Below are 25,883 nucleotides of genomic sequence, written 5' to 3'. Positions count from 1 at the left end.
TTACTGCCCAGAGATTGTAGTCAAGATAGGAGAAGAGAAGAGAAAAGAGAAGAGCTAATAAAATGCCCTCAGTGATTAACGTGTGCTCAGAGCAATAAATTTATCTTATGGAACTGAAAGAAAGCAAATTAAAGATATTTCCTAAAGGGGCGTCGGTAGCGTAGTGGATAGTGCCAGCGCCCCATGTACATAGGCAATGTCTCGCCGCAGCGGCCACAGGTTCGATTCTGGCTTGCAACCCTTTGCTGCATGTCATCCCCCCACTCTCTCTCTCTCTCCCCATTTCACACTGCCCTGTCAATTAAAGGCAAAAAGCCCAAAAAATAATCTTGAAAAAAAATGAAAAAAAATTGATATTTCCCAAAATTTTGAACAGCTGCCTTAAATATTAAATAACTATGGGAAAAGGCAAGGTAGCTGTTTCCTCCTCTTCCAGCCTTCATCATGAGCTAGGCTAACCTCCTCCTCTAGCTCTAGCTAACACAATGATCTTGTTATTTAACTCTTAGAAAGAAAGCACATTTTTAACTTCTCCTTTAAAGGGGACCTTTTATGCTCACAATGTCAGATGTTCATATAAAACATGGTTAAAGTTTCAAACAGAGACAGTTAAAAGTACATAAACCTCTGGCTACAGATCGTTTTTATCTCCTCACTTGCTTATTGACACAAGGACAGTAAAGTGTTTCCACTTTTGTGACAAGCTGACATCAGCTCATGACATATTTCTATATGGTCATCTGCTCCAGGCATGTTACCGCAGATATTTAATTAAGCACATTGCTGCCAGGGGCAATTGCTCTGAGACAACAAGGGAAACTGAACTTCCACTAAATTTTCATAGAAGAAATGGTCAAATATGCACTATTGAATTTACATTAAGATAAGGTTCAAACGTCAGCTGTTTATCACCTGTTTTCAAACGCGACTTCCCTGTCATACATTGTTGTGTCAGCACGGTGGACGCGGAGCCTCCAAGCATTCCTATGAGACAGCGCTGAGCAGGTTTTTTTCATGCAGCAAAGCGAGACGGTCATTGAATAAATGCGACAAAATCGTCACCTCCAGGGAGGCTCAGCTTCCCTGGGACCTAATGGAGCAGTAGGCGTGAGAGGACGCTCGCTGTATGCATGATGATTGGAGAAACTGTCTAAAAGGCTGAACCCCTTTGTGATTGACAGCGCTTTGGAAATATGCACTGGCATTGTTGCATTTCGAGTTCAGTCCTATGCGGATATTTGCGAGTCGAGTCTTGTGACATAGTGCTATGCAAATTTTATGATGTAAACTTAAAGTGAGCTTCCCCTGTTTGAAAGACCAGCTGCCGCCACTGATTGCTACATGTAGCTACATGCTAGCATCAGGGAAACATGTAATTTTGGTTGTTAACGTAAAATTCCTTCCCAATCTGTGATCATAATCCTGCTGGATCATGTTTGGTTGGCAATATTTTGGTTTAAAAGCTTTTACTATAGTGATTTTTCCTGGTAGAAAGGTCAAGCCAAACTCCGTTACAGTCATTCCCTGGCTGCAATGAAGGTGCAGAGATGCCTAGATACGGAAGACCTGGAAGCACTGACCAACCACAGTAGACTGAGCTTTTTTCAGAGGGTGAAAAATGCCAACGGGGGTCAATACTTTTGCAAGGCACTGTAATAGGTCCTCTTTAGGCTTCATTTAAAACTGAGATGAAGCTTAACAGGCATACTCTGTATTCTAACCTGAACTTTTTGGTTCTTTTCGTGTCTAGGCGTTCTTTTTGCTCAGGCAGCAGGAGGGTCGGCCCTGTCCGGTGCACCTGGATCATCCGTCTCCAACAAGACGGTCAGCAGTCGTGTCGCTCCACAGCAGCAGCAGCAGCAGCAGCAGCAGCAGAACACACCTACCTCAACCTCAACTTCCAGCAACCCATTGTCTTAACAAACCCCCAGCCTTTCCGCTTTTATTTTTTTTTTAATTACCACGCTAAGTAAAGCCAAAAATCAACCTCATTTTCTACATAATCTATGCCAAAAAGAGAAGAACCATAAACTGTACAGAATGACACAAACTGAAACTCAGATCACTTGAAGTACACTATCTCAGGTTTTCTCTCACCAACTCACCTCTTTTGTTCTTCATAGCCAAAATGATTTCGGAAAAAAAAGAAAGTATATCTCAACTGAGAGCCAGTATATGCTAAACAAATATGTATGCACAACCTGTGAATTATTTATTTCTGCATAAATGTACAGATTATCGGAGAACAAAAGAGAAGGTAATAACTAGGAAGGGTAATGCACTGTTTACACACACAAACACAGCTACTGATTGACAGCAATGTTTTATCCTCTAGGGGAGAGATTTTTTTTATTTTATTTTACCTTTTCATTGTCATTAGTGTCATTATTGTTATTCTCTTTACTGTGTTTTATCATTTAAATCTTTAACAATCCTCTCACTGCAGGAAAAAAAATTATATATTTAGAATTCTATAAAAAAAAAAGAAAATATGAATATTCTCTATTTTTAATCAGAAAAGCTTTAAAGGTATATGTTGTTTCGTCAGGGCATATAACAATTTACCGTTGTGACCTCATTGTGTGTAAAACCTTATTTACATGGCAGCCATTTTGGATCTCTGTTTGGTCCGGTGCAGGTGTGCGCTCCCATTTTGATCCACGTCATATCAAAGCCACAGATTTCTCCAATGAAACACAAATTTAAAACAAGAATCTGAAAGAGAATTTGCAAGAATATCGGTTCACTTTTTTCACACATTTGATCCATTATTGATCGCTACCATCTGGGTTGTAGCTATACTTAGCTACAATGCTTTGTAGCGGATGAATTCAAGCAGTTGTTGTGGTTCTTCTTCCTGAGAACAGCTCGCTTTTTTCTATCTCCACACCTGTTTGTTGACCTAAGGCCAGTTTAATGCAGATCTGCACTGATCTCATTTGTCAAGCTTAGTGTTCAAAATGGCTGTTTTGTCAGAGTAAGGTCAGGTGTGCAGGTGGGAAAAATGAACTAAAGCCTTTCTTGAGGGTTTTTCTTCCCCTTTGCTGCACCTCAACACGCTGGACTTTCCAAGCCTCAGCGGCATTCACACCGACTGTTGCTGTTTGAGGTTCAGATTGTATGTGAATAACACGCGATTGTTCTCAGGTGTCCAATCTGCTCATCGCTTTGTACAACATCTTGACAGAGCAATGCTTTTCAACATCTTTCTCTGTGGAAAGATCAATTTTCAGCTTTTTTTTTTTCTAACCTAACTTGGCCTTCTAGTGGAGTGATTGTCTTAAGGTCAGATGCATGCCTGTATTTGTAGATAAAGCCCTCCAGCGATCAGGAGTGAGTCAGGAAAACTATGGCTTCCTGTCTTAAAGTCACAAGAACCGTGTATTCACTAAATCCTTGTCATTGTGGAGACACTCACATGGACAATCAGGTGTCAGGAGATGCTATGTGAGCTTCAGAAGAAGTTATCTCAGCTCACATCTGACAATTTGTTTTGTATTATAGATTACAGATGCTTTTATTTTTTGTTTCAGCTTTGTGTTTTGCATGACTTAGTGCTTATTTGGGTCCAAGCACTTCTTATCCTGAGCTGCGACAAGGACCGGGTCTCCTTGACACGGGCAAGGATATAACAGAGAATGTCTTGGGATCCTCTCACTGTTTTTAGATGTTGCTTAATTAATCGGGGCTTTTGACAATGTGATCTCAGAGGTAATCATAGCTGCGGCTGAGCGCTCGCCATGTCTGTGTTTGTACGAACACACACGCTGCAGTTTTATAAGAGGTTAAATCGACCACAGTGGAGATACCATATCATTCATGTGTAGCCGTGTTGCTGCAAGTAGATCATTCATTTAGCTTTTTGAACTTTAACCTGTGTTACCTCTCTGGACTGTTAAAGATTGTTACTCTCCTCCCACCGACCCCGACCCCCTATGCAAAGCAGCCTCATTCCTACTGACGCTAGGAAGAAAATCAGGCTTTGTATGTGGGTTCTGTTCTGAGGCCTTAACACAGCATGAGATGACCAGAGAGCGAGCAGTACCTCCGTCTAATCAGTTTTTACTGTTGCAGTCAAATATCACCAGATGGCTGTCGCCGCTTTGATTCTGGACTCGCCTCTTGGTAGGAAATCACCACCAGCTGCTACATAAACACCGGTCAGTTTTGAAAGTACTCTTTATACTCGGACAGCCAACAACTCTTAGTCAAATACGCGTACAATCATTAAATGCTCTCCACTCACCAGCCTCACTTGTTTTAGTACTTACAGGGAAAGAATTTTAAAAGTTCATCAGAGGCAGAACTAGAAGTAGAGACCAGGATATCATTGGTTGACTTATATGTCAGTATAACAGAAAGCCGGTGTGTTTCAGTGGTAACAAAAAAGGAATTCTGGTCAAAATATTAACAGAACTTGAAATGGAAATACTAATGTGTTTTAGGTGAGAAGCAGCAAATTAAACCAGTTTGTAACAAGCGCTGCACGAGTTAGTCAATTAACCAATCAACAGAAAAATAATCGGCAACTAATCGATAAAACATTGGTAATTTTTCAGTCAGAAGTGGCAGAAAATGCTGTTTTTCAGCCTCGCAACTCTGGACCTTACTTGCTTTCTCTGTTGGACGTCATTAAATCAATATCTTTGGGTTGTGGAATGACAAAACAAGACATTTAAAGACATCGCCTTGAACATTTAGAAACTGGGATGGACATTTTTCATGATTTCCTGACATTTAATAGACCAAACTATTAATCAATGAATCGAGAAAATAATCTGCATATTATATGATAATGAAAGTAATCATTAGTCGCAGCCCTGTTTTTAACTCACTCTCAAACTCATTGATGTGTTGATGTCGCCACCTACAGGCAGCGAGTGCTACTGCTGCACTTAATTGCTTCGTAGTTGCTGTTTTCTTTGTGTGTTTGAGGTTTTACATTTTTACATGCCAGGAAAACTGGCCAGATGTCTCTAATGGCACCTCAGCTTCGCCCAGCTACGGCCCTGTGACATACACAAACATGCACACACACTACACAGGACCAAGGCAAAGTTCAGAGGCTATCAAATAATAATGGAGAATTCATTGCATCTCACTAACCCTTAGTGCTCTTTTAATACTCGGACAGAAACTCACCTAGTGGCTGCAACACCAACTGTAATATTTTTTAATTAATCTTGAGCCTTCTGGGGCATTTGTTATTATTTTAATGGGACCTAAGTTTATAGCTCAATTGCTCAACACCAAACACAGACCTTAGTCATGTGTGTTAGGGAAGCTTGTTTTGGCGGTTTAAAATAATAGATGGAAAAACCTCAAACACTCACAGAGAGTGGTTATTAAAGAGAAAAACCTGCAGTTGGCACAAGTGCAACAGACTGACTGAAGGGTGGCACAGGTTTGCCGCCAGTGCACCTGAAACAGCTGCTGCTGTCATGGCTCTACTACAAGACAAAGTCTGAACCACATCGAGGCAAAGCAGCAAATCAACAAAACATTGTAGGACTAGCTTTCTTCTATTTCTTCATTTTCTAAAGCTCCTCAGTAACAGCAGCTCTCAGGCTCTGACCACCAATGTTTAACTCAACCAATGAAACCGCTTTTATGTCTGAGAAACATTTGCAGAAGTTGTTTTACAGATGTAGAAGAGATGCAGTTAGTCGCAGTCATGTGTCTCCACAGTGAATTTAGCTATTTGGGGAAGAGCTAGTTTGTTTTGCAGATGTCGCTTCAGTCCGGCAGACCAATCAACTATTTTGCCTTTTACGATCTAAATAGCATTCATTCTGTTTTGATGCCGTCTGATTTCCACACTCACAACGCCAATTGATTATTGATCAGGCTCACAGTATAGATGCGTTACAGAGGAATGTATATAGCCTATGCAGTGAAACCTGTAGGGAACATGTTAAACAGGCAGTGCCTTCTGGCTGCGTCCTCGCCATGGACATATGAGTTGTGTTGAGAGTCGTGTACACATGCGCACTAACAATAGACACCTTTGACTATATTTATACCTTGACTACATGTGTTAAGCAACAGTCATTTTGAGCTTTTTAATTCCAAGAAACAGGGAAAGTGGTTAAATTAGCTTTAGCTACGGATCTGTCTCCAGCTAGCTGCAGTATTTTAACTCTTTTATAGTTCTTATGAATTTTCAATGCTGTTTTTTTGTTTAAAACATACGCATTTGATAGTATTATAGTTTCTCTGGTGAAGTACAATCAAAACGTCAGGTTCTGGTCTTAACTAAATTTTGACCAAATGTGTAGTCACTGTTTTGCCTTCATAGGGCAGAACAGTCTCTACAGTGATATTGATGTATGCATGCTATGCTAATTTATAGGTTTATTGGCCATAGATAGAAAGACCCAGTATGAAAAAAACATTTGTGGATTCCTCCACGTAAGGAGCTGTTAATTTTATCAGTTGCGATGTAAACATTTTTTCCTACTCAGTCAGTTTGAGGACGCAGAGAAAGCCCATCATGCCTCTCTCTGCATGAGTAGCAGATGTCACAGTCGCTGGTAATGGCTGACAATCAAATAGAGACATGCTGTGACTGAAAGCATTAGTTTGGGGGGAGGGCGGCTGTAGAAAGCAAAATTCAATCAATACTGATCTAAAGGATCAACATTGCTTCTTTAGAGTTGACCCCATGACCTTTTGGCCCCTGAGGCAACATTCAAGCACCTGCCCCCTTCAGTGGATCCATGTTTATCATATATATCTATTGACCGTCTCCGTGAGATATTTGCATTTGAACAGCGGAGGTACTGCAGCTCTCTCGGTCACTGGCTCCTTTTCAGTACGTGCGCAGCAGCATCTTCAGGGAAGGTTTTTAATTGCATGGCAGCGACAATCAGGAGATGTTTTGACAACACTGTATACCTCCAAACATCCCTTCAACCACAATCAAACCCCCGTTTCTACCTCAAGAACCAATAAAGCTTTGGCAGATTGTCTTCGCTTCAGCCGCAGCAGACTGCAGGAGGTTGAGTTCATGCAGGAAACCCTCATCAAAAATGTTGTTGATGACTTTTATGTGAAAGAAATTGTAATACCACAGACAATCAGATATCAACCTAAGTTATGCAAGGGGAACAAGAGATGTTGGTGTAGCTGAGGGTTCAAAGCCTGTGCCAATAGCTCCCCTCAGTGGAAGGTTTTTGTTATGACGCACAATCAGTTTCTAAATGGCAATGCAAAAAGGGTCTGAGTTTAGACTGCAAGGATTCAGCATACTGCAGTCTGAACATTAACAGCAAAACAAATGCATTTCAGTGTTCATATCTTCATTTCCTTCCAGTGTTTCCTCAGTGTTTTCTTAGTTGAGCCGACGAAGCCTCTTTAGATCATCTCGGGACACTAAATGCTCCACTGACACCAGACTCAGACTCAAATAATCAAACACTCTGTCTAGCTTGTTTCTCTGTAGCTATAGTCCGGCATGTTTCTCCATATAATCAAAAACATCGGAGCACTGTAGCTGTGGAAACTGTATCAGTCTTAACTCTGCTATGAGAGAAAAGACTCTCTAGCAGGTTGTGATTCGGACTGGCATTTTTATTTCTGAATGCTACCAGCTGCTTTTTATGTGTCTGTGTTTCTGTAGCCGCTTTGTTTTTATCATGCTCACACAGGACTTTGCATCTGCAGTTCTTGGCTTTTTTTTTATTTGTCAAACTTACATTATAGTTGTGTGGTACTGCAGTTTAAAAGCTTGGGTTGATTTCAAAAGTCTGCTTGTTTGGTGCATTCATGTGCAAGTATCAGGATTTTGCAGCGATAGATGTCCATTTAAATTTTGTCAACGTGTAAAAATCCCAGGTAAACAATCCATCTTGTTGCATAAAATCTCCTCAAGAACCTGAACAACCCTGTCCCAGAATGTTTGTATTTTTATACATGTGATTGGCACTCGTCTGCTCACACTGTCTTCAGCGTTGCTGCTGTTTTTTTTGTTTTGTTTTGTTTTGGTTTTTATGCGGTGTGTTATAAAAAAGCAGATTACATTTTTAATCTCATTCTCAATGCAAAATGCATTTTGTTTGTCCTGCAGTGTGATATCAGGACTAAAGGAAGGTAGTAAATCAATCAGCACATACCCTCAGAGTCTCCTGTGGTCAGCTTGCTTGCTCTTTGTCATAACTTTCAAGCGTTTTACATTGAAATATTGCTGCTTTGATTTCCACAAAGACCTGTAGCTAAAGGACCTCCTAAAACCTTATAGATCCCAGAGTGTCTTGCATGGAAAGTTGACTCCTGTTCCCACATGTTGCCGTCATGGAAATCCTGCTGGAACATTTACGGGTTAAGGTGCATGTGGGGTTTAGGGGTTTTTGACTGAACTTCACCACTGACGTTACCTCCATCAAGGCGACTGTGGGCAAGGAAAATGAGTAATGACGATATGCCTTCTGCTGTGACAATTGTATGAATTAACCTGTATTACTAAGATTCATTTAATAGAGTATCTCTGGAATATGGCTTTTTAGGGCTATGAATTGTACCTTTTTTTTTTCTTTGATATGCTGTAGCAACCCGGGCACACAGAGATTACATTCAGAGCAGATTTATTAATAGAGTGACAATAATGACGATGATTAATAATGTGATTATTTTAGGGAAGCATGTGATGTGCGCGCGGGCTTCACATGTCTTCGAGTTAACTTCACATTTAAAACAAGGCTCTTGCTCTTACAACTTCTCAGGAAAATCTACCTCTACCTCCAGTTTGATGCATTTAATCCAGTTCAAGTTACAGTTTAGTGGGTACAAAAAGAGGGCATGGAAGTGGGCACCAGTGTCTGAAATGAACTCCAACATACCAGTGTAGTACTTCAGATTAGTTATGACTTCAACAAGTACTGTGGTGTATTTATATAATTATATTGGCTGGAAACAAATAAGAAGCAGATGTACATTTATCACCGTGGTCGGTGAGTGAGAGATTTATTTTGGACTCTGGGGTGTCTTTCTCTGTCTCTCTGTTTCTCTCTCCGTGTTACAGGTTCGTAACACATCTGCTGTTTAGTTTATTTGCGCATCAACAGGGAACCTCCAGCTCAACATTTAAGTACTACAACAAGTAGTTGTCGTACCACTTCTAGTACCACTGTCAGTACTGCGAGTCGTTTTTCACTCTGTTCTGTTAATGTGTGCTTATTCCTCCTTTTTCTATAAATGATTACTTTTTTTTTTTTTTTTTGGATGAATGGGATGTTTCCCAGTAACCACGGTAACAGTGAAGTGGATGTGGGCAATGCAACTGTTTTTTTTTTTTTATCCTTTTTGTTTTCTTTGTTTTTTTTGAAGGGTGAAGAGCTGTTCTTGCCTATTTACTCAATATGTGTTTGTGTGAATACTTTTATTTTGAATCTGAAATTAATAAAATATCATCTTTCTTAAATGTCACCAGAATTTTGGTTGTTTTTTTATGTATCCTAAGATATGTTAGCAAATAATATAACATAAATTCCTTTCTTTTTCAAGAAGAAAAGATGCAGTGTCTTGTTTTATGTGATAAGTTAATGTGTTTCTATACAACAACCATGTCTACGTTTAAATGATTCCTCACCAATAGACAGATACACAAAAGAATATGGTAGTCATGACACAGATTTGTGATTTTTTTTTTTTTTTTTTGTGCCGAATTAGGTTCAATTCAATTCAATCGTATTCATAAAACTAATTATACAAATTATAATTTGCCTCAGAGGGCTTTACAACATACAACATCTCTCTGTCCTTTGACCCTCACATCGGATGAGGAAAACTCCCAAAAAAATCCCCTTTAACGGGGAGAGAAATGGAAGAAACCTCAGGAAGAGCAACTGAGAAGGGATCCCTCTTCCAGGACGGACAGACGTGCAATAGATGTCATATGTTGATGTCCTATGGAGATGTCCTATAGGACAAAATACCTACAGGGAAAGGGAGAGAGAGAAATACACAGCAATTACAATACAGTAACAAGTTAATAATAATAATAGATAGATGAACAATCATAATAATAATAATAATAATAATAGTAGTAGTATATGATAGTATATACACTCATTGGCCAAAACATTAAAACCACTGACAGGTAAAGTGAATTACTTTTATGTGGTTTTAATGTTTTGGCAGATCAGTGTATTTTACATGTATATAATAACATATAATAGTATCTGTATGTGACATTAATAATAATCATACAACTCCTGACAGCTGACATCACCTTCACACAGATGTGTCAATAGTGTGTATGCATGTGAAAACACACCTTCATAGGGTATTTCTAAGACTCCACAACATCCACACTGCTGCAGCTGCCGATTGTCTCCTTGGTCCAGGCCCAGAGTCGCTTGAACCAGTTCTTCCTCTTTTTCCTCTTCTGGGGCACTATGATGATGGAAATCAAAAGGACATTAATGACTCAGCTCTCCTTGGTAGAATCAACAACAATGTGAAAGACCTTAACAATTCAGACACAAGTGGAGGTGAGCATTTCCTACCAGGCGTGATGTCGGTGAATTCTGTGTCCTCCTGTTGCATGTCAGAGCCCTCAGCTGAATGGGAAGGGAGCTCCACTGAACTATTTTCACATAGTTCCTCCAGCAGATCCGATGGACTACACAAATACACAAACACAGAGTTAATATTCTCTTCTCTAATCTGCTCTAATGATGGCCTAACTCCATATCTGATGAATGACATGTCTAAAAGAAATTATCTCACCTTGATGTTTCACTCAGCCTGCTGTCCTCCACCAACGCCAGGCTGCACTCAGGTGGTGCAGGCTGCATCAAGGTGACACCTGGAGGTATTTGTGCTGCATCAGATTCATGACACTCACTGTCAGAACCCAACCTGTGGAATTAAGGCACAGGCAGTTCAACAAACAGGTGACTGAGAACATATCCATCATTTAATGTTTTAAAAAAAAAACAGACATGGCTGAAATGAGGAGAAGAACAGTCTTACCAGTGTTTACACTCCAACGATGTGCTGACAGAGGGTGTTTGTGGAGGTGGAGCTGAGGCTTCACATATGCTGCTGAATGAATACAGGCAGCAGTTATTAAAAGGCACAATTAATTTAAAAACAAGAACTCACAAGAGATCATAAATGCAATTAATAGTACTAATCTGTGTTGGATTTTGATAATGATCATAACTAGTTTCAAAAGCTACAGTGTGTGTGTGTGTGTGTGTGTGTGTGTGTGTGTGTGTGTGTGTGTGTGTGTGTGCATACTCTTAACGCAGATTCCACTGAGGCTACTGCAGATATTAAGCTAATTGGCAAGACATTTAAACTTTACGGGCTCCTGTTAGAGCAGATAAACACTGTCTGATCCATTCTTTACACTTTAGCTTCTGTGTTTTGGGTTTTGGAAAGGCAAAAAATACATAAATACTTTTTTGTTTTTACTGCAACACCTTCCAAACCCATTGTTTGTATCCTACTCTGGCCCTTTTCATGCTTCTTCTGCCATCTACAAAGTTTTTTCAGGATATCCATAGCTCGTCTGTGGTTAGATATTTTAAACAGAACTTGTTAATTTCTTTTAACCTCAGTTTCCAATTTTTGCAGTTGTAAATAATATATCTAATTTAAAAAATCCACAACTAAAATATTTCAAAGTTTAAAGTAAAACCCTGACAAAACAGAACCACATCGCAGAAATCTTAAATTTGAGTCTCAACTTGTCCTAATTTAATTTGAGATATCTGAAACAAATTCAAAAAGTACTGGAGTGTCTTGACATAAATCCTCCAGCCTATTTCTGGGTTCATTTGTATCAGTCACAATTTGATTAAGATGATTCTCAAATCTGAATTGAAATGTAATTAGATATATTTCAAAGAAATGTTTTGACTACGCATTAATAGACTGCAGATCATGTGAACCCTGTCACTCTGATGATAAATCAGTTTGCCATATGGGCTACACACAGTTAATATTTTCTAATGATGGCCTAACTCCATATCTGATGAATGACATGTCCAGAGAAAATTCTCTTCCCAAGATTCTTCACTCTGGCTGTTGTTGTATGTGACATTAATAATAATCATATGTGTATAATAATAGCATCAGTATGACTAATAATATTAGCAGTAGTACAACTCCTGACAGCTGACATCACCTTCACACAGATGCGTCAATAGTGTGTATGCATGTGAAAACACACCTTCATAGGGTATTTCTAAGACTCCACAACATCCACACTGCTGCAGCTGCCGATTGTCTCCTTGGTCCAGGCCCAGAGTCGCTTGAACCAGTTCTTCCTCTTTTTCCTCTTCTGGGGCACTATGATGATGGAAATCAAAAGGACATTAATGACTCCTTGGTAGAATCAACAACAATGTGAAAGACCTTAACAATTCAGACACAAGTGGAGGTGAGCATTTCCTACCAGGCGTGATGTCGGTGAATTTTGTGTCCTCCTGTTGCATGTCAGAGCCCTCAGCTGAATGGGAAGGGAGCTCCATTGAACTATTTTCACATAGTTCCTCCAGCAGATCCGATGGACTACACAAATACACAAACACAGAGTTAATATTTTATCACTAATCTGCTCTAATGATGGCCTAACTCCATATCTGATGAATGACATGTCTAGAGGAAATTATCTTACCAAGATTTTTCACACTGCCTGTTGTCCTCCGCCAACGCCAGGCAGCACTCAGGTGGTGCAGGCTGCACCAAGATGACACCTGGAGATGTTTGTGCTGCAGCAGGTTTATGACACTCACTGTCAGAACCCAACCTGTGGAATTAAGGCATATGGAGTTAAACAAACAGCTGACAGAACATATCCATCATTTAATGTTTAAGAAATAGACATGTCTGAAATGAGGAGAAGAACAGTCTTACCAGTTTTTATACTCCATCGATGTGCTATAGAGTGTTTGTGGAGGTTGAGCCGAGGCTTCAGGTATGCTGCTGAATGAATACAGGCAGCAGTTAAAGACACAATTCAATTAAAATAAAGAGCTCACTAGAGATAATAAATGCAATAATATCACTGATCCATGTTGAATTTTGATAATGATCATAAGTAGTTTCAAAAGCTACAATGTGTGTGGTTTCTGGAGATAGTAAGCTACTTAGCCAGGCATGTTAACTCCACTGGCTCCTGTTAGAGCAGATAAACACTGTTTCAGCAGCATCACCTTATAAACTCATTGCTTGTATACTGAATATAGCTCTTACTCTGGCACTTCTTTGTCTACAAAGTCCTTTCAGGATATCCATAGCTCCTCTGTGTTTAGATATCTTAAATCCAACTCATATTAATTTATTATAACCTCAGCTTCAGATATCTACAATTGTTAATACTATGTGTAATATAAAAAATATCTGGGTTCATTTGTAGCAGTCACAATATCATTAAGAAGTATCTCAAATTTGAATTGTAATGTAACTCCCATTAAAGCTCACTTGCAAACGCAGACACTTACTCAGAGCTAGGTTGAAGGGTGCCTCTCCTGATGAAAGGATGTGCGAGGACTTGACTGGGAGTAATCCTCTCGTTGGAATCCATCCGAAGCATTGCCTTCAGCAGATCTATGCATTCTTTCTTCTCAGCCGCCTCCACCACGTTCAGTTGCTCCATTGGCCACTAATGTGGGGCACAAAGGGCAAATCCAGTAAAGTAAACTTCATGATTCATGAAAAGAGAATCTATTAAAGTCCATCATCAGCAGCTACAGCACAATCTACATAACTTCCTACCGTTTCCAGACTGTCCGGATTGTTGATTCTGCAGACACTGCCGTTGTCAGGGGCTAGCCAAGGACTCCAAAACTCCTCATATGTCTAAAATAAGGAAAAGAATATGTCAGGAACCTCTTCATCACATTATCCGATTAAGTTGTGGAAAATGTTAGAAAGTATTATCTTAACTAGATAAGAGAGTGTCGTGGATGAAAAGACTCTTAGTCTTGTCGTACCTTCAGTCTCCATTTGCTGGAATGTCCTTTCACAAAGTATCTGTTTGAGTGCATCCCAGCAGTAAGAAGATGGTCCGAGGGAACACCCAGGAGCTCCACTATGTGTTGCAGCTGGAAACACAACACAACATCACATCAAGATTTGCAACAGGATGCTTCTTATCTCTTCATGGCTGTCCAACAGTCAAAGTAGTATTTGTAATAAACTCTGTATGTTGTTTAACAAAGCCTTATATATTTTGGTACTGAAATGCGTCCGTCGCACTTAGAACCAAAAACTGTCACACACTAAAAACTCGTATTGAATGTGTGGATAATTTTACCAATTTTAGACTGTATCTCATTTAGGAAAAGTTTGTGTTTATATTTCCTTAGAGTTTGGCTAGGTGTTCCCAGGCCAGATGAGATATGTAATCCCTCCAGCGTGTCCTGGGTCTGCCCAGGGGCCTCCTACCAGTGGGACGTGCATCTGTTCAGTATGCCCAGGAGGCATACTGAACAGATGCCCGAACCACTTCAACTGACTCCTTTCAACGCGAAGGAGCAGCGGCTCTACTCCGCTGAAGGTCATGGTCATAGCTCCAAGAAAACTTCACGGGGCACCTTTAAGATCTAGAGCCAATCATTGTTTAGATCACAAAGTGATGAGTGCAGCAGCACCAGATCTTTTAGAAGGACAGAAAAAAGAAAGCAGTTAGTGACTTACTACAATATAGTCAATATATCCAGGGAAGATCGAACGACCAAGCAGAATTCTTGCCATCACAACTCCCAGAGACCACATGTCGATGGACTCTGAAAATGGCAGTCCCAAAAATATTTCCGGAGCCCTGAATATGAAACAAATGTGGACACAAAATTAGGCACACTGTCATATTTGTGCAGATGGCAGAAATTTCCTACAAACTAGTAGAATTGTGATTCGTGTAGCTCACCTGAAGTTCAGCACTTGGCGGTGTTGTCCCTGCTTCGCCGAACTGGATGGAAGAGCCATCCCAAAGTCAATAAGCTTCACCCTGAGGGGCTGCGCATTACGATCCACCAGCATGATGTTATCCAACTTTATATCTGCATGAATCACTTTGATGCTTTCCAGGGCGTTTAATGCTGAGGCCAGCTGCGAGTGCAAAGATCAACGATGACAGTCAGACAATGGAGCAAAACTGACAGCTCTTTGGCTTTAGTGTTGTGTCTGATAGTACTGTAACCATACCTGTTGGACCACACTCCTGACGTCACGTACATTCAGTCCAGTGTTGGTGTTGATGTAGTGGTTTAGAGTCACGTCCAGTGACTCATAGGCCAGAGCGGTGCGGTTGTCGGTTAATGTAATGGGGCCAATGAACCTGACAATGTTCCACTTGTCCAAGTTATTCCGCTTAAAGAAAGTCATGAGAGCCAACTGGAGACAACAAAATACATGATAAGTTTGATACTCAGTTTTTGATGCACAGCTGACATGTTTACATGCACTATAGACAGGAAACCATTTTTGATATTTAGATAAAACCCATATAACCATGCTAATGATTAAAGGAACCTACTTCATCGGTGATGCTGCACCTGTATGGGATCTTTAATGCTACAATCTCTTTGGTGTCCTTTTTCATGCATTTGACCACCACACCAAAGCTTCCTGCTCCCAAACGTTCCAGCTTTTTATAGTTTCTGGGGATCAAGCGGCTCGATGAAGACTGTCCCATCATGAACCAGTTATCTTACGGAGAGAAAGAAGAACAGATCGTTAGCTCATGTTAAACAGCTCAGTGTTAAATCTACTAACTTTTATGAAAATAACTTGGTGTCATATTTGCTGAAACTATCACTATATTCTGAAAGAAGTACAGATAATCTGTGGGGTAAAAAATCACGTCCCTCCTCTACCTACTGCCTCTAGTGGCGTTCGCTAGAATCTGACCGTGGCGCCCAGTAACAGCCAATCAGTGCCAAGGAGTCTCTAACGCAGCTGTCAATCATGTTAGTTGCCTGTGAATTGCAGTCCAACTGTCAATCTAGGCAGTGCTGATAAAATGCCTGAATATGCCTGAAGATTCTGTCACTGTACTGTTTATTTCTCACCTCAAATGTTTTCAAAAACATATTTTAGTGTGTTTTCAGACCTAGACTTTGCCTGCTTTGGTCCAAATCACGGACTAATTTTGTTTCAAAGCTGCATAACTGCCTTGAGTTGGTTTGTGCACTCATGGAAGCATTTACAAGTAGACCAGATCAAATGTCTTGCGCGAGAAAGCTGCTCTTGTTTGGACAGAATTTCAATGCAGAAAAAATCCAGGAAGTAAAAAAAAACATTGACGAAGTGTTAACATGCATGATAAATGTGACACTTTCTAATGTCACAATGGAGGGACAGCTACGCCGGTTGATGTTAGTGCTGATCATCGTGGACTATATTGCTTGCATTGTTCATTTTACTCAAACCATACAGTTTGAAAACGAGGCGCGGCTCCAACTAGAAAACAATGTTTTGATGCATTGGATGCACTGAATGTGCATATTAAGGCAGTACAGGAGGAGGCGCACATTAATAATCTTCTGGGATTGTAACATGCTCATGTTTAACCCAAACAATGCGAAATGCGGCTGCAATTGGTTCGGATCGAGGTTGGAACACGTTCTCACCACAAACGAACCTCACCAGAGACTGGGTCTGGTTGTTTTGGTGAGCACCCTAGTGCGCTTGCTGTGTTCACACCTGTCCAAATGAACCGGACTTAGGGGGCAAACAAACTCAAGCTTGACTGAACCGAACCAAACAGGGTAGGTGTGAAAACACCCATAGTGTACTGTTGAGCTGTTAAAAGGGAAAGTTTGCTCTGACTGGTGGGCACTGTTTGGTAATCATTTTAACTGTATCCAACATGGTGGCCAGGTCACAAACGCTCTCATTTTACAGCCTAACACTGAACTTAAATATGTTTCTGAAAACATTTGAGGAGAGACATAGGCAATACAGTTACAGAATCTTGATTCAGATTTGATAAGAGCTGCCTTGTCTGTCAGTTTGACCCCAGTTTGTGGAGAGATCGACATGACTGACAGCTGTGTTACAGACTCCTCGGCTCTGATTGGTTGTTTTCCGCTCACATGCGGTAAAACCATTAGAAGTGCTACAAGGCAATAAAGTGGGCAGAGGAGTATGATTTTTTTTCCACAGATAATCTGTCTCATCTATTGCTGTGTGAATACACAAGAAACCATCATCTCGTGAATTTTCAGTATAAATAACATCTCAGAAAAGTAACAGCTCATGCTTCTTGTTCATGTAAGCACGACTTATATTGTACATCTCATTTCTGACTCACCAAGTTCTCACTTGTCTACATAGTGTTGGGAGTAACTAGCTATATGTAATTAGTTATGGACATTTTTCTGCTTTATTGACCAGTTTAAAACTTTTGTTAGAAAAGTAATCAACTGTACTAAATTACTTTACACTGATGAAAACAGTCACAATACTCATTACATTTTTAACAGGTAACTAGTAATATGTAGTCAAAAACAGTGACTTACCTGTATCACCTAAGATTCGTCGAGTTGGTCTGTTGTGTGGATCTGATCTGACTCCTACTTACTGTGTCTGTGAGTTTGGAATGTCTTTGTGACACCATGTTCTAGAATTCCGATGCTCACATGCATTCCGATTAACATGGTTCCAAATATTTTTTTTTTTTAATATATATACTTTGCTAATGAGTTGCTATGAGTTACTGAAGGTTTCCTGCTGACAGTGAAACCAAAAGCTAATCTTCATCACTACGAGGACTTTTGCGCTTAGCACGTTCAGTTACTAAAGCAAAGGGGTTCGATCACCGAATGAACTAACACAGTAACACATTAAAGTTACAGTTGGTCACTTTTAGAAAAATACCATGTAGTCATTTTGAGTCTCTAGTGATTTTGTGTCTTTTTGTTGTTGCTTTGTGCCTCTGTGGTCATTTTGTGTCTCTTTGTGGTCATTTTTTTGTCCATTTATAGTCATTTTGAGTTTCTTTATAGTCATTTTGTGTGTTTGTAGTCATTATGTGTTTTCATTTTGTGTTTCTTTGTAGTACATTTGAATCTCCTTGTAGTCATTTTATATCTTTTTGTAGTGATTTTGAATTTCTTTGTCGTCATTTTGAGTGTCTTTGTACACATTTTGAGTTTTTTCTAGTCATTTTGTGTCTCTTTGTAGTCATTGTGTGTGTTTGTATAAATTTGTGTCTCGTTATAGTCATTTTGTGCCTCTTTGTCCCTTATTTTCTGTCTCCTTGCAGTAACGTTGTGTGTTTTTGTGGTAATTTTGAATCTATTTGTAGTTGGTTTTTGTCTCTGTAGTCGTTAAGGTCTCTTTGTGATTGTTTTGTGTCTCTGTTTCTTTGTAGTACATTTGAGTCTCCTTGTATTTATTTTAAGTCTTTTTGTAGTGACTGAGTCTGTTTATAGTTTGCATCTTATTTATTGTAATTATTCTGTCTCTCTTTGTAGTCCCACTGAGTCTCTTTGCAATTGCTTTGCATCTTACTGTGGTAGTTTTATGTCTCTTTGTAGTCATGTTGAATCTCTGTAGTTGCATTGCATCTTATTGTAGTTATTTTGGGTCTCTGTGATGTTTTGACTCTTTCAGTGGTCGTTGTGAGTCTGTCTGTGTGTCTTTGCAGTTGGTTTGCATCTCTTTGTAGTTGTTTTGTGTCTCTCTGTTCTTTTTGTGTCTTTTTTTGGTAAAATAAATCTTGGGAAAAAGAAAAGAAAGAACTTAGTATTTTTTCTACATATGTCCATTAGATTTCAACACAAAGTAACTATGAAAAACAAAATGTACAGGTTTCTACATGTCGCTCCATGTCTGATGGATGTAAAAATAGGCATCTGTTTGCTAAGACATAAATTGACTTTGAAGAATGTTTATGTATGTTTGCATGTGTGATTCAGCCAACCCACCTAGTTGCAAAGTAGTTTGCATTTTCCTTATCGAATGTTTTGAGGTGCATCACCTCATTCATTCCAATCCAGATGCCTGTGAAACGTGTCCAGTGGACGCAGCTGCTGGTAGTGACCACAGCACTAGTTCCTGAATGCAAATGGTCCTACAGGAAGAAGATTTGGTTGTCTTTTTGGTCCAGGTAGGAGTTTTCAAGCAGTGAAGAGTGGGGGGAAAGAAGAAGGGGAGCAGGAGGCCTAAAGTCAGGACTCACTCATACCATGGAAACCAATCTGAGCAGGGACACAGAGACACTGGATCCAACGTTAACTAAGTGATATCCACAGATGAGTGAATGTCGGTGCTGAGAAAACTTGAGAGGAAATAAGCAGATAAAGGGAGAGGAAGTTAAGTGAATTTGAAGTTGGATCTTCTTGAGATTAGTAATTGAGGTTGGTTGGAAGCACAGTTAAACATACAGTACCTGCATTAAAATCATGGAGGAGTGTTTTTACATGTTCCTGATCCAATAATTTAGATTTTAGATGTTGGAATTTTTGTATGATTGTTTTGACACAAGAGTGGTGATAATAAAGAGGTCTTTGGCTTCATGTCTGTGCTACCCTAGCGGAAAGACTCAGTGCTGTAGTTCCTTACGTACACTAACCCGTTATTTCTTTGAATCCTATCATCTGTACAGAGGGGTTCATGTTCACTAAATCTAATCCACTGTTCTCCTGATATACCTTGATCTCTCACCTCTGACAACTGCCCACACACAGTGTTCACTTTGTAAGCAATACACTCAGCTAAGAAGAAGAAGGAGATATACTTTATTAATCCCAGAGGGGAAATCATTTTTTTCACTTTGTTGTAACCTATATAGGCTGCACAGTGCTGCAGTGGTTAGCATTGTGACCTCACAGCAAGAGGGTTTCTAGATCGACCCCACGGTGGGGGAGCCCCTCTGTGCGGAATTGCATGTTCTCCCCGTGTCAGCGTGGGTTTTCCCGTCAGCTAGGATAGGCTCCAGCCCCCATCCACGCCCCTTGACAGGATAAACGGTTATGGAAAAATAATTGAATGTTGTAATATACACACAGGCCTGAAATACACTTATACAATACACAATATATCCAGTCTATGTCCCAACCCTCACCTATGGTCATGAGCTCTGGGTAGTAACTGAAAGAATGAGATTGTGGATACAAGTGGCCGAAATGAGTTTCCTCTGTGGGGTGGCTGGGCTCAGCCTTAGAGATAGGGTAAGGAGCTCGGACATCCGGAGGGAGCTTGGAGTAGAGCTGCTGCTCCTTTACGTCAAAAGGGGCCGATTGAGGTGGTTCAGGCATCTGATCAGGATGCCCCCTTGGCTCCTCCTGGGAAAGGTTTTCCAAGCACGTCCAAATAGAAGGCCTCAGGGCAGACCCAGAACACGCTGGAGGGATTATATATCTCATCTGGCCTGGGAACGCCTCAGGATCTTTCAGGAGGCACTGGAAAGCATTGCTGGAGAGAGGGATGTCTGGAGTACCTTGCTCAGCCTGCTGTCCCCACGACATGGCCCCCTATAAGTGGATGAACATGGATGAATGGATGGTTAGTTTGGTCTATAAAATGTCAGAAAATGGTGAAAAATGTCGATCAGTGTTTCCCAAAGCCCAAGACGACTTTCTCAAATGTCTTGTGTTGTACTCCGCCCCAAGATAATCAGTTTACTGCTGTACAGGAGTAAAGAAACCACAAAATATTTACATTTAAAAAGCTGGAATCAGATTTTTTTTTCAGACTCACTGATTATCAAATTAGTTGGCAATTAATGTAATAGCTGACAGCTCTAGTTAACAAGGCGAAAACTTTTTACAGCTTCCTCTGCATAATGAAGAATTCCATTGTACTGTGATTCCAGAGGTCATATACATTAAGGGTCGGAACCGCCAGGACCCACGATACGATATTATCACAATACAAAGGTCATGACACGATATTACTGCAATATTGTGAAATGCTGAGTATTGCGATAAGATTATTTTTTTTACCTTTTACCTGACTGCAAATTATTTCCCCAAAGGAAAACATTCTAAACATCAGTTTTACATCATCAGATAAAGTTTTCAGTCTGTTCATCTGACTTTTCATCATTTTTATTGCAGCAAAATGTGATGCAAAGCAGACAGACTGTCCAACACTGTCATAAAGCCTGTCAGAAATGTTGCATACACCTGAAAAACTGAACTGTTGGCAGATGTATTGCCCTCTGTGAGGCCAGATTAAACACGTGAGAGAAACACTTTACATGCAGGTATCCCACTAACTGAATGGCAACACCCACGTTGGAAGTGTTTTGGTCCGCAGGTTTTGGTTGGCAATTCCCCATTCTTGTGCTGCATTTTGCAGGAGGTCTGCCTTGTTTGCTCCAGTGTGACTTTCATGTACTGTTCGAGTTTAGAAAACATGAGACAGCAGTCACCAGTTCTCTGTGAGATAATGTGCCATTATAGTCACATATGAATCCACTTACCTTGAAGTCCAGGGGTCACAAGTTAATGCCACCCTTCCTGCTGCACTCCAAGATTCCTCAGCATTATGCTTCACTTCTCTTTAGAGCTGTGTCGGTGAAAATGCATCGGGACGGAGTCACATACCTGGGTTCCAGTGTCTTTAGCATATAACAAAAGCCTTCATTTTCAACAACGCTGTATGGACACAGATCTGCTCATGAAGTAGGTGATGGACTGAGTTGTTGTTTTTTTTCCCACTAACTCAGAGTTGGGTGGTAGTGTTGTCAAGCTAAGTGTTTCCAGTGTTGGTTGACTTTTCAGTGAAACAGGTTTGATGTTAGTGGCTACGCTATCTCTAGATGGTTGAGTGTTAGGTGAGCTGTCATGTTTGTGTTATTACCAGAGTATTTTAATCTCATATGACAACGCTTGCAAATCTCATGTGTCATATCCAAGACCTTCTTTCTTCAGTGTTAAAAAATCCAAATTAAATCCAGATGTTTTATTTAAACACCAATGGTGCATTTCTAATTATCTTTCCCTGGTGCATCCATCTTTTTTTCTGCCAAATGCCTCTGACTGAGACCTCTGCTAACCTCCCAGGAAAAAAAACATCAGCACCATCTTGTGGACCAAAAAAGCAACTGATTATATTATTATATCACCAAAAGTTGTATTAAAATGAGAATTTGTAGAAATTAATAATGTATATGTAACCCACTGCCTCTGCACACCTGTTGCCAGACTCCCTCTACATCTCCCCCATCATGATTTTTCTTTACAGTTGTGGTGGAGTGTCATGTAGAGCAGTGGTGTAGTGGTAATTGATGAGGTGGGTGTACTACTAGATAGATAGGTAGGTTACCGATGAGGAAGTGGGCATACTCTCCTATGTATCATAATAGCCTTTTATCTGATAGGTGGGTATACTGTAACTGGATAGAAAAAGAAGTGGGTATACCCTGTATACCTGAGTATACCCTCCACTACACCACTGATGTAGAGAGAAGGAGGCACCAGAAGCAGGATTCAGGATTGTGGTTGAGACCTTGACTGTGGTTTTATTTCACACTCAGTAACATTTCTGCTGCTGGCTGTCACAGTGGCTGCTGGTATCACATCCTCAACAAAATCATCAACCTTGCAGGGCGAAAGAAAATAAATGTTTTTTAAGGAAATTAATCTCGTACTCAAACAATAATTAACATTAAAAAATAATACATCCAAACAAAAAAACATAACTGTCAAGCCAAACTAAATACAACTCTCTGAATGGAATAAATTTAAAACATACATTCGAACTAAATACAACTCTCTGAATGGAATAAATTTAAAACATACATTCTTAAATACACTTAACAATCAACAGAAAAGCTAATGCTCCATCCTGCCAGGCTTACACAATATCAGTCATCAACTCCTTTACAGCACACTAGCCACACTCATGACCTCACCTCAATTACATTGTCAAAAAGTAAAAAAAAAAAAACAAAAAAAAAACCTCATTTAACTTTAATCAACTTTAAGATTTAACAGCCTAGTTGCGTGAGAGAGGGTCTCAGTAAAAGTAGGTCACTAGAACACATGCAGTATGTTTACGTGCAGGACTCCAGAGATGTACAGTACAGGCCAAAAGTTTGGACACACCTTCTCATTCAATGCGTTGTCTTTATTTTCATGACTATTTACATTGTAGATTCTCACTGAAGGCATCAAAACTATGAATGAACACATGTGGAGTTATGTACAAAAAAGGTGAAATAACTGAAAACATGTTTTATATTCTAGTTTCTTCAAAATAGCCACCCTTTGCTCTGATTACTGCTTTGCACACTCTTGGCATTCTCTCCATGAGCTTCAAGAGGTAGTCACCTGAAATGGTTTCCACTTCACAGGTGTGCCTTATCAGGGTTAATTAGTGGAATTTCTTGCTTTATCAATGGGGTTGGGACCATCAGTTGTGTTGTGCAGAAGTCAGGTTAATACACAGCCGACAGCCCTATTGGACAACTGTTAAAATTCATATTATGGCAAGAACCAATCAGCTAACTAAAGAAAAACGAGTGGCCATCATTACTTTAAGAAATGAAGGTCAGTCAGTCCGGAAAATTGCAAAAACTTTAAATGTGTCCCCAAGTGGAGTCGCAAAAACCATCAAGCGCTACAACAAAACTGGCACACCGACCCAGGAAAGGAAGACCAAGAGTCACCTCTGCTTCTGAGGATAAGTTCATCCGAGTCACCAGCCTCAGAAATCGCAAGTTAACAGCAGCTCAGATCAGAGACCAGATGAATGCCACACAGAGTTCTAGCAACAGACCCATCTCTAGAACAACTGTTAAGAGGAGACTGCGCGAATCAGGCCTTCATGGTCAAATAGCTGCTAGGAAACCACTGCTAAGGAGAGGCAACAAGCAGAAGAGATTTGTTTGGGCCAAGAAACACAAGGAATGGACATTAGACCAGTGGAAATCTGTGCTTTGGTCTGATGAGTCCAAATTTGAGATCTTTGCTTCCAACCGCCGTGTCTTTGTGAGACGCAGAAAAGGTGAACGGATGGATTCCACATGCCTGGTTCCCACTGTGAAGCATGGAGGAGGAGGTGTGATGGTGTGGGGGTGTTTTGCTGGTGACACTGTTGGGGATTTATTCAAAATTGAAGGCACACTGAACCAGCATGGCTACCACAGCATCCTGCAGCGACATGCCATCCCATCCGGTTTGCGTTTAGTTGGACGATCATTTATTTTTCAACAGGACAATGACCCCAAACACACCTCCAGGTTGTGTAAGGGCTATTTGACCAAGAAGGAGAGTGATGGAGTGCTGCGGCAGATGACCTGGCCTCCACAGTCACCGGACCTGAACCCAATCGAGATGGTTTGGGGTGAGCTGGACCGCAGAGTGAAGGCAAAGGGGCCAACAAGTGCTAAACACCTCTGGGAACTCCTTCAAGACTGCTTCGACATGGAGCCTACACTCACTGTAGCCTGATGGGCACTTCCCTAAAAATGTAACTACATGCTGTGGCAACACAGACCTCCTGTCTGTTTCTGTAAGCTGGAACCATTTCCCTCAGTGGAAATGAAGATTTTGTTGACTTAATCAGAGATAAAACAAAAAAAAAATCTTGAAGACAATACAGCCTCCAAAAAATATCATTTTGAGTCTTGTGTGTGATTTATCCTTCGGGATTTATACTTTGGGATTTATCCTCGCTTCATGAGCAGAGGAAATCTCCGCTCATCGATAGGCTAATTCATACAATGTAAAATGCCATAGGCTTGTGCTAATACCGTTAGCATGTTGTATTTGTTTAAAAAATGTGTTCAGTATAAGACAGTTGTTTTGTAAGGGAACCATGTGAGTTGTAACAGAGCAAAATTATGTACCGTTACCTTTGTTAAATGTTGCTGTTGTCCCTGGTTTTATATGAGAAGAGAAAAAGATTGCTAGCTGCTAGGCTAATTTATACAATGTAAAATGCCATAGGCTTGTGCTAATAACGTTAAAGCATGTTGTAGTTGTGGGGAAAATGTGTCAAGATAGATGTGTTTGTGAATCCTGCGAGTTACAGTGCAGCCAATTTGTGCACTTGTGTTCGTTATTTGTGTTTTGTCTTGTTTATGTGTGTTCTATGTGTGTTTTGAATCAACTTAACAGCACTCCACAGAAACTCCGCCGACCTCTAGTGTTCTGGAGGTATATCTGCAGAGTGACACAGACACACCAGCACAAGTATAAATGCTCATAACAGCATGTGCATAGGGTCTGCTGCAGGAGTCTAAATCCCAGCTAAGAGGACGTCACATTTTGGGTTAACTGGACCTTATACTTAATTCTGCTTGACTTAGACCAGTTGTTTTCATTCGTGGACACTTTTTTGTGCCATCTAATGACAGTAAGACCCCAAAACACTAGTCCATGTAAAAACAAGATGGCAGCCATCTCCCATCCAACACGATCCCACACGAAAGTGGACAAGGTCCAAAACATGATCACATTTTTACCATTGAAACGTGTTTATTTACAATTAATAACGTTTGAAGTTGAATGTGCCAATAAATTTGCCAATTTTAGCAACAGTAACAAGCTAAGACACTGTTAATTACGAAGTACTCCTTTGAAGACATTGGGACTTTATCATTGCTCATTTGAGAACATTGGGACTTTATTATTGTTGACAATGCGTATGTTTTTTATACTTACAGGTCCTACTAATCCCAAATACCTGGGAGAAATTAAAAAAACATACCAAACATCTGGGTCTCAGGAGGATAGTGCAGTACAAAGTTCTGTTTCTGGCCTACTTAATTTAAATACTTTGCTATTGTTTCAATAACTAACATTTTATCTTGCATATTTAGTGGTATTTCTACTTACAGGTCAACATTTTATGTATTTTAAATAAAAGAGATTTTGAGGGGAAATTGTCTTAAAAACGTGGTTTCTGTGTTGAGCTACATGGTGGTCCTTCCCTCTCCGGCCCTGCAACGTGACTCCCGTCTCACGTTA

The 25,883-nt window shown here is 40.2% G+C and overlaps 1 protein-coding gene across 2 annotated transcripts in view; it reads left to right on the top strand.

The window, feature by feature from the left end:
- arid3a (AT rich interactive domain 3A (BRIGHT-like)) overlaps window positions 1-9,423 on the top strand; it is a 55,286-nt gene extending 45,863 nt beyond the window's left edge. For both annotated transcript variants that reach the window (XM_049588688.1, XM_049588686.1), the window contains exon 9: window positions 1,751-9,423. In XM_049588688.1, coding sequence (XP_049444645.1) covers window positions 1,751-1,920 — 170 coding nt within the window. In that variant the 3' untranslated portion in view covers window positions 1,921-9,423. The remainder of the gene's footprint in view (window positions 1-1,750) is intronic.
- The last annotated feature ends 16,460 nt before the right edge of the window (window positions 9,424-25,883 follow it).

This window comes from Epinephelus fuscoguttatus, linkage group LG10 (assembly GCF_011397635.1).
Source record: "Epinephelus fuscoguttatus linkage group LG10, E.fuscoguttatus.final_Chr_v1".
NCBI classification, from domain to species: domain Eukaryota; kingdom Metazoa; phylum Chordata; class Actinopteri; order Perciformes; family Serranidae; genus Epinephelus; species Epinephelus fuscoguttatus.
The sequence above is the reverse complement of the archived record's forward strand: the minus strand, read 5'-3'. Positions and strand labels throughout refer to the sequence as shown.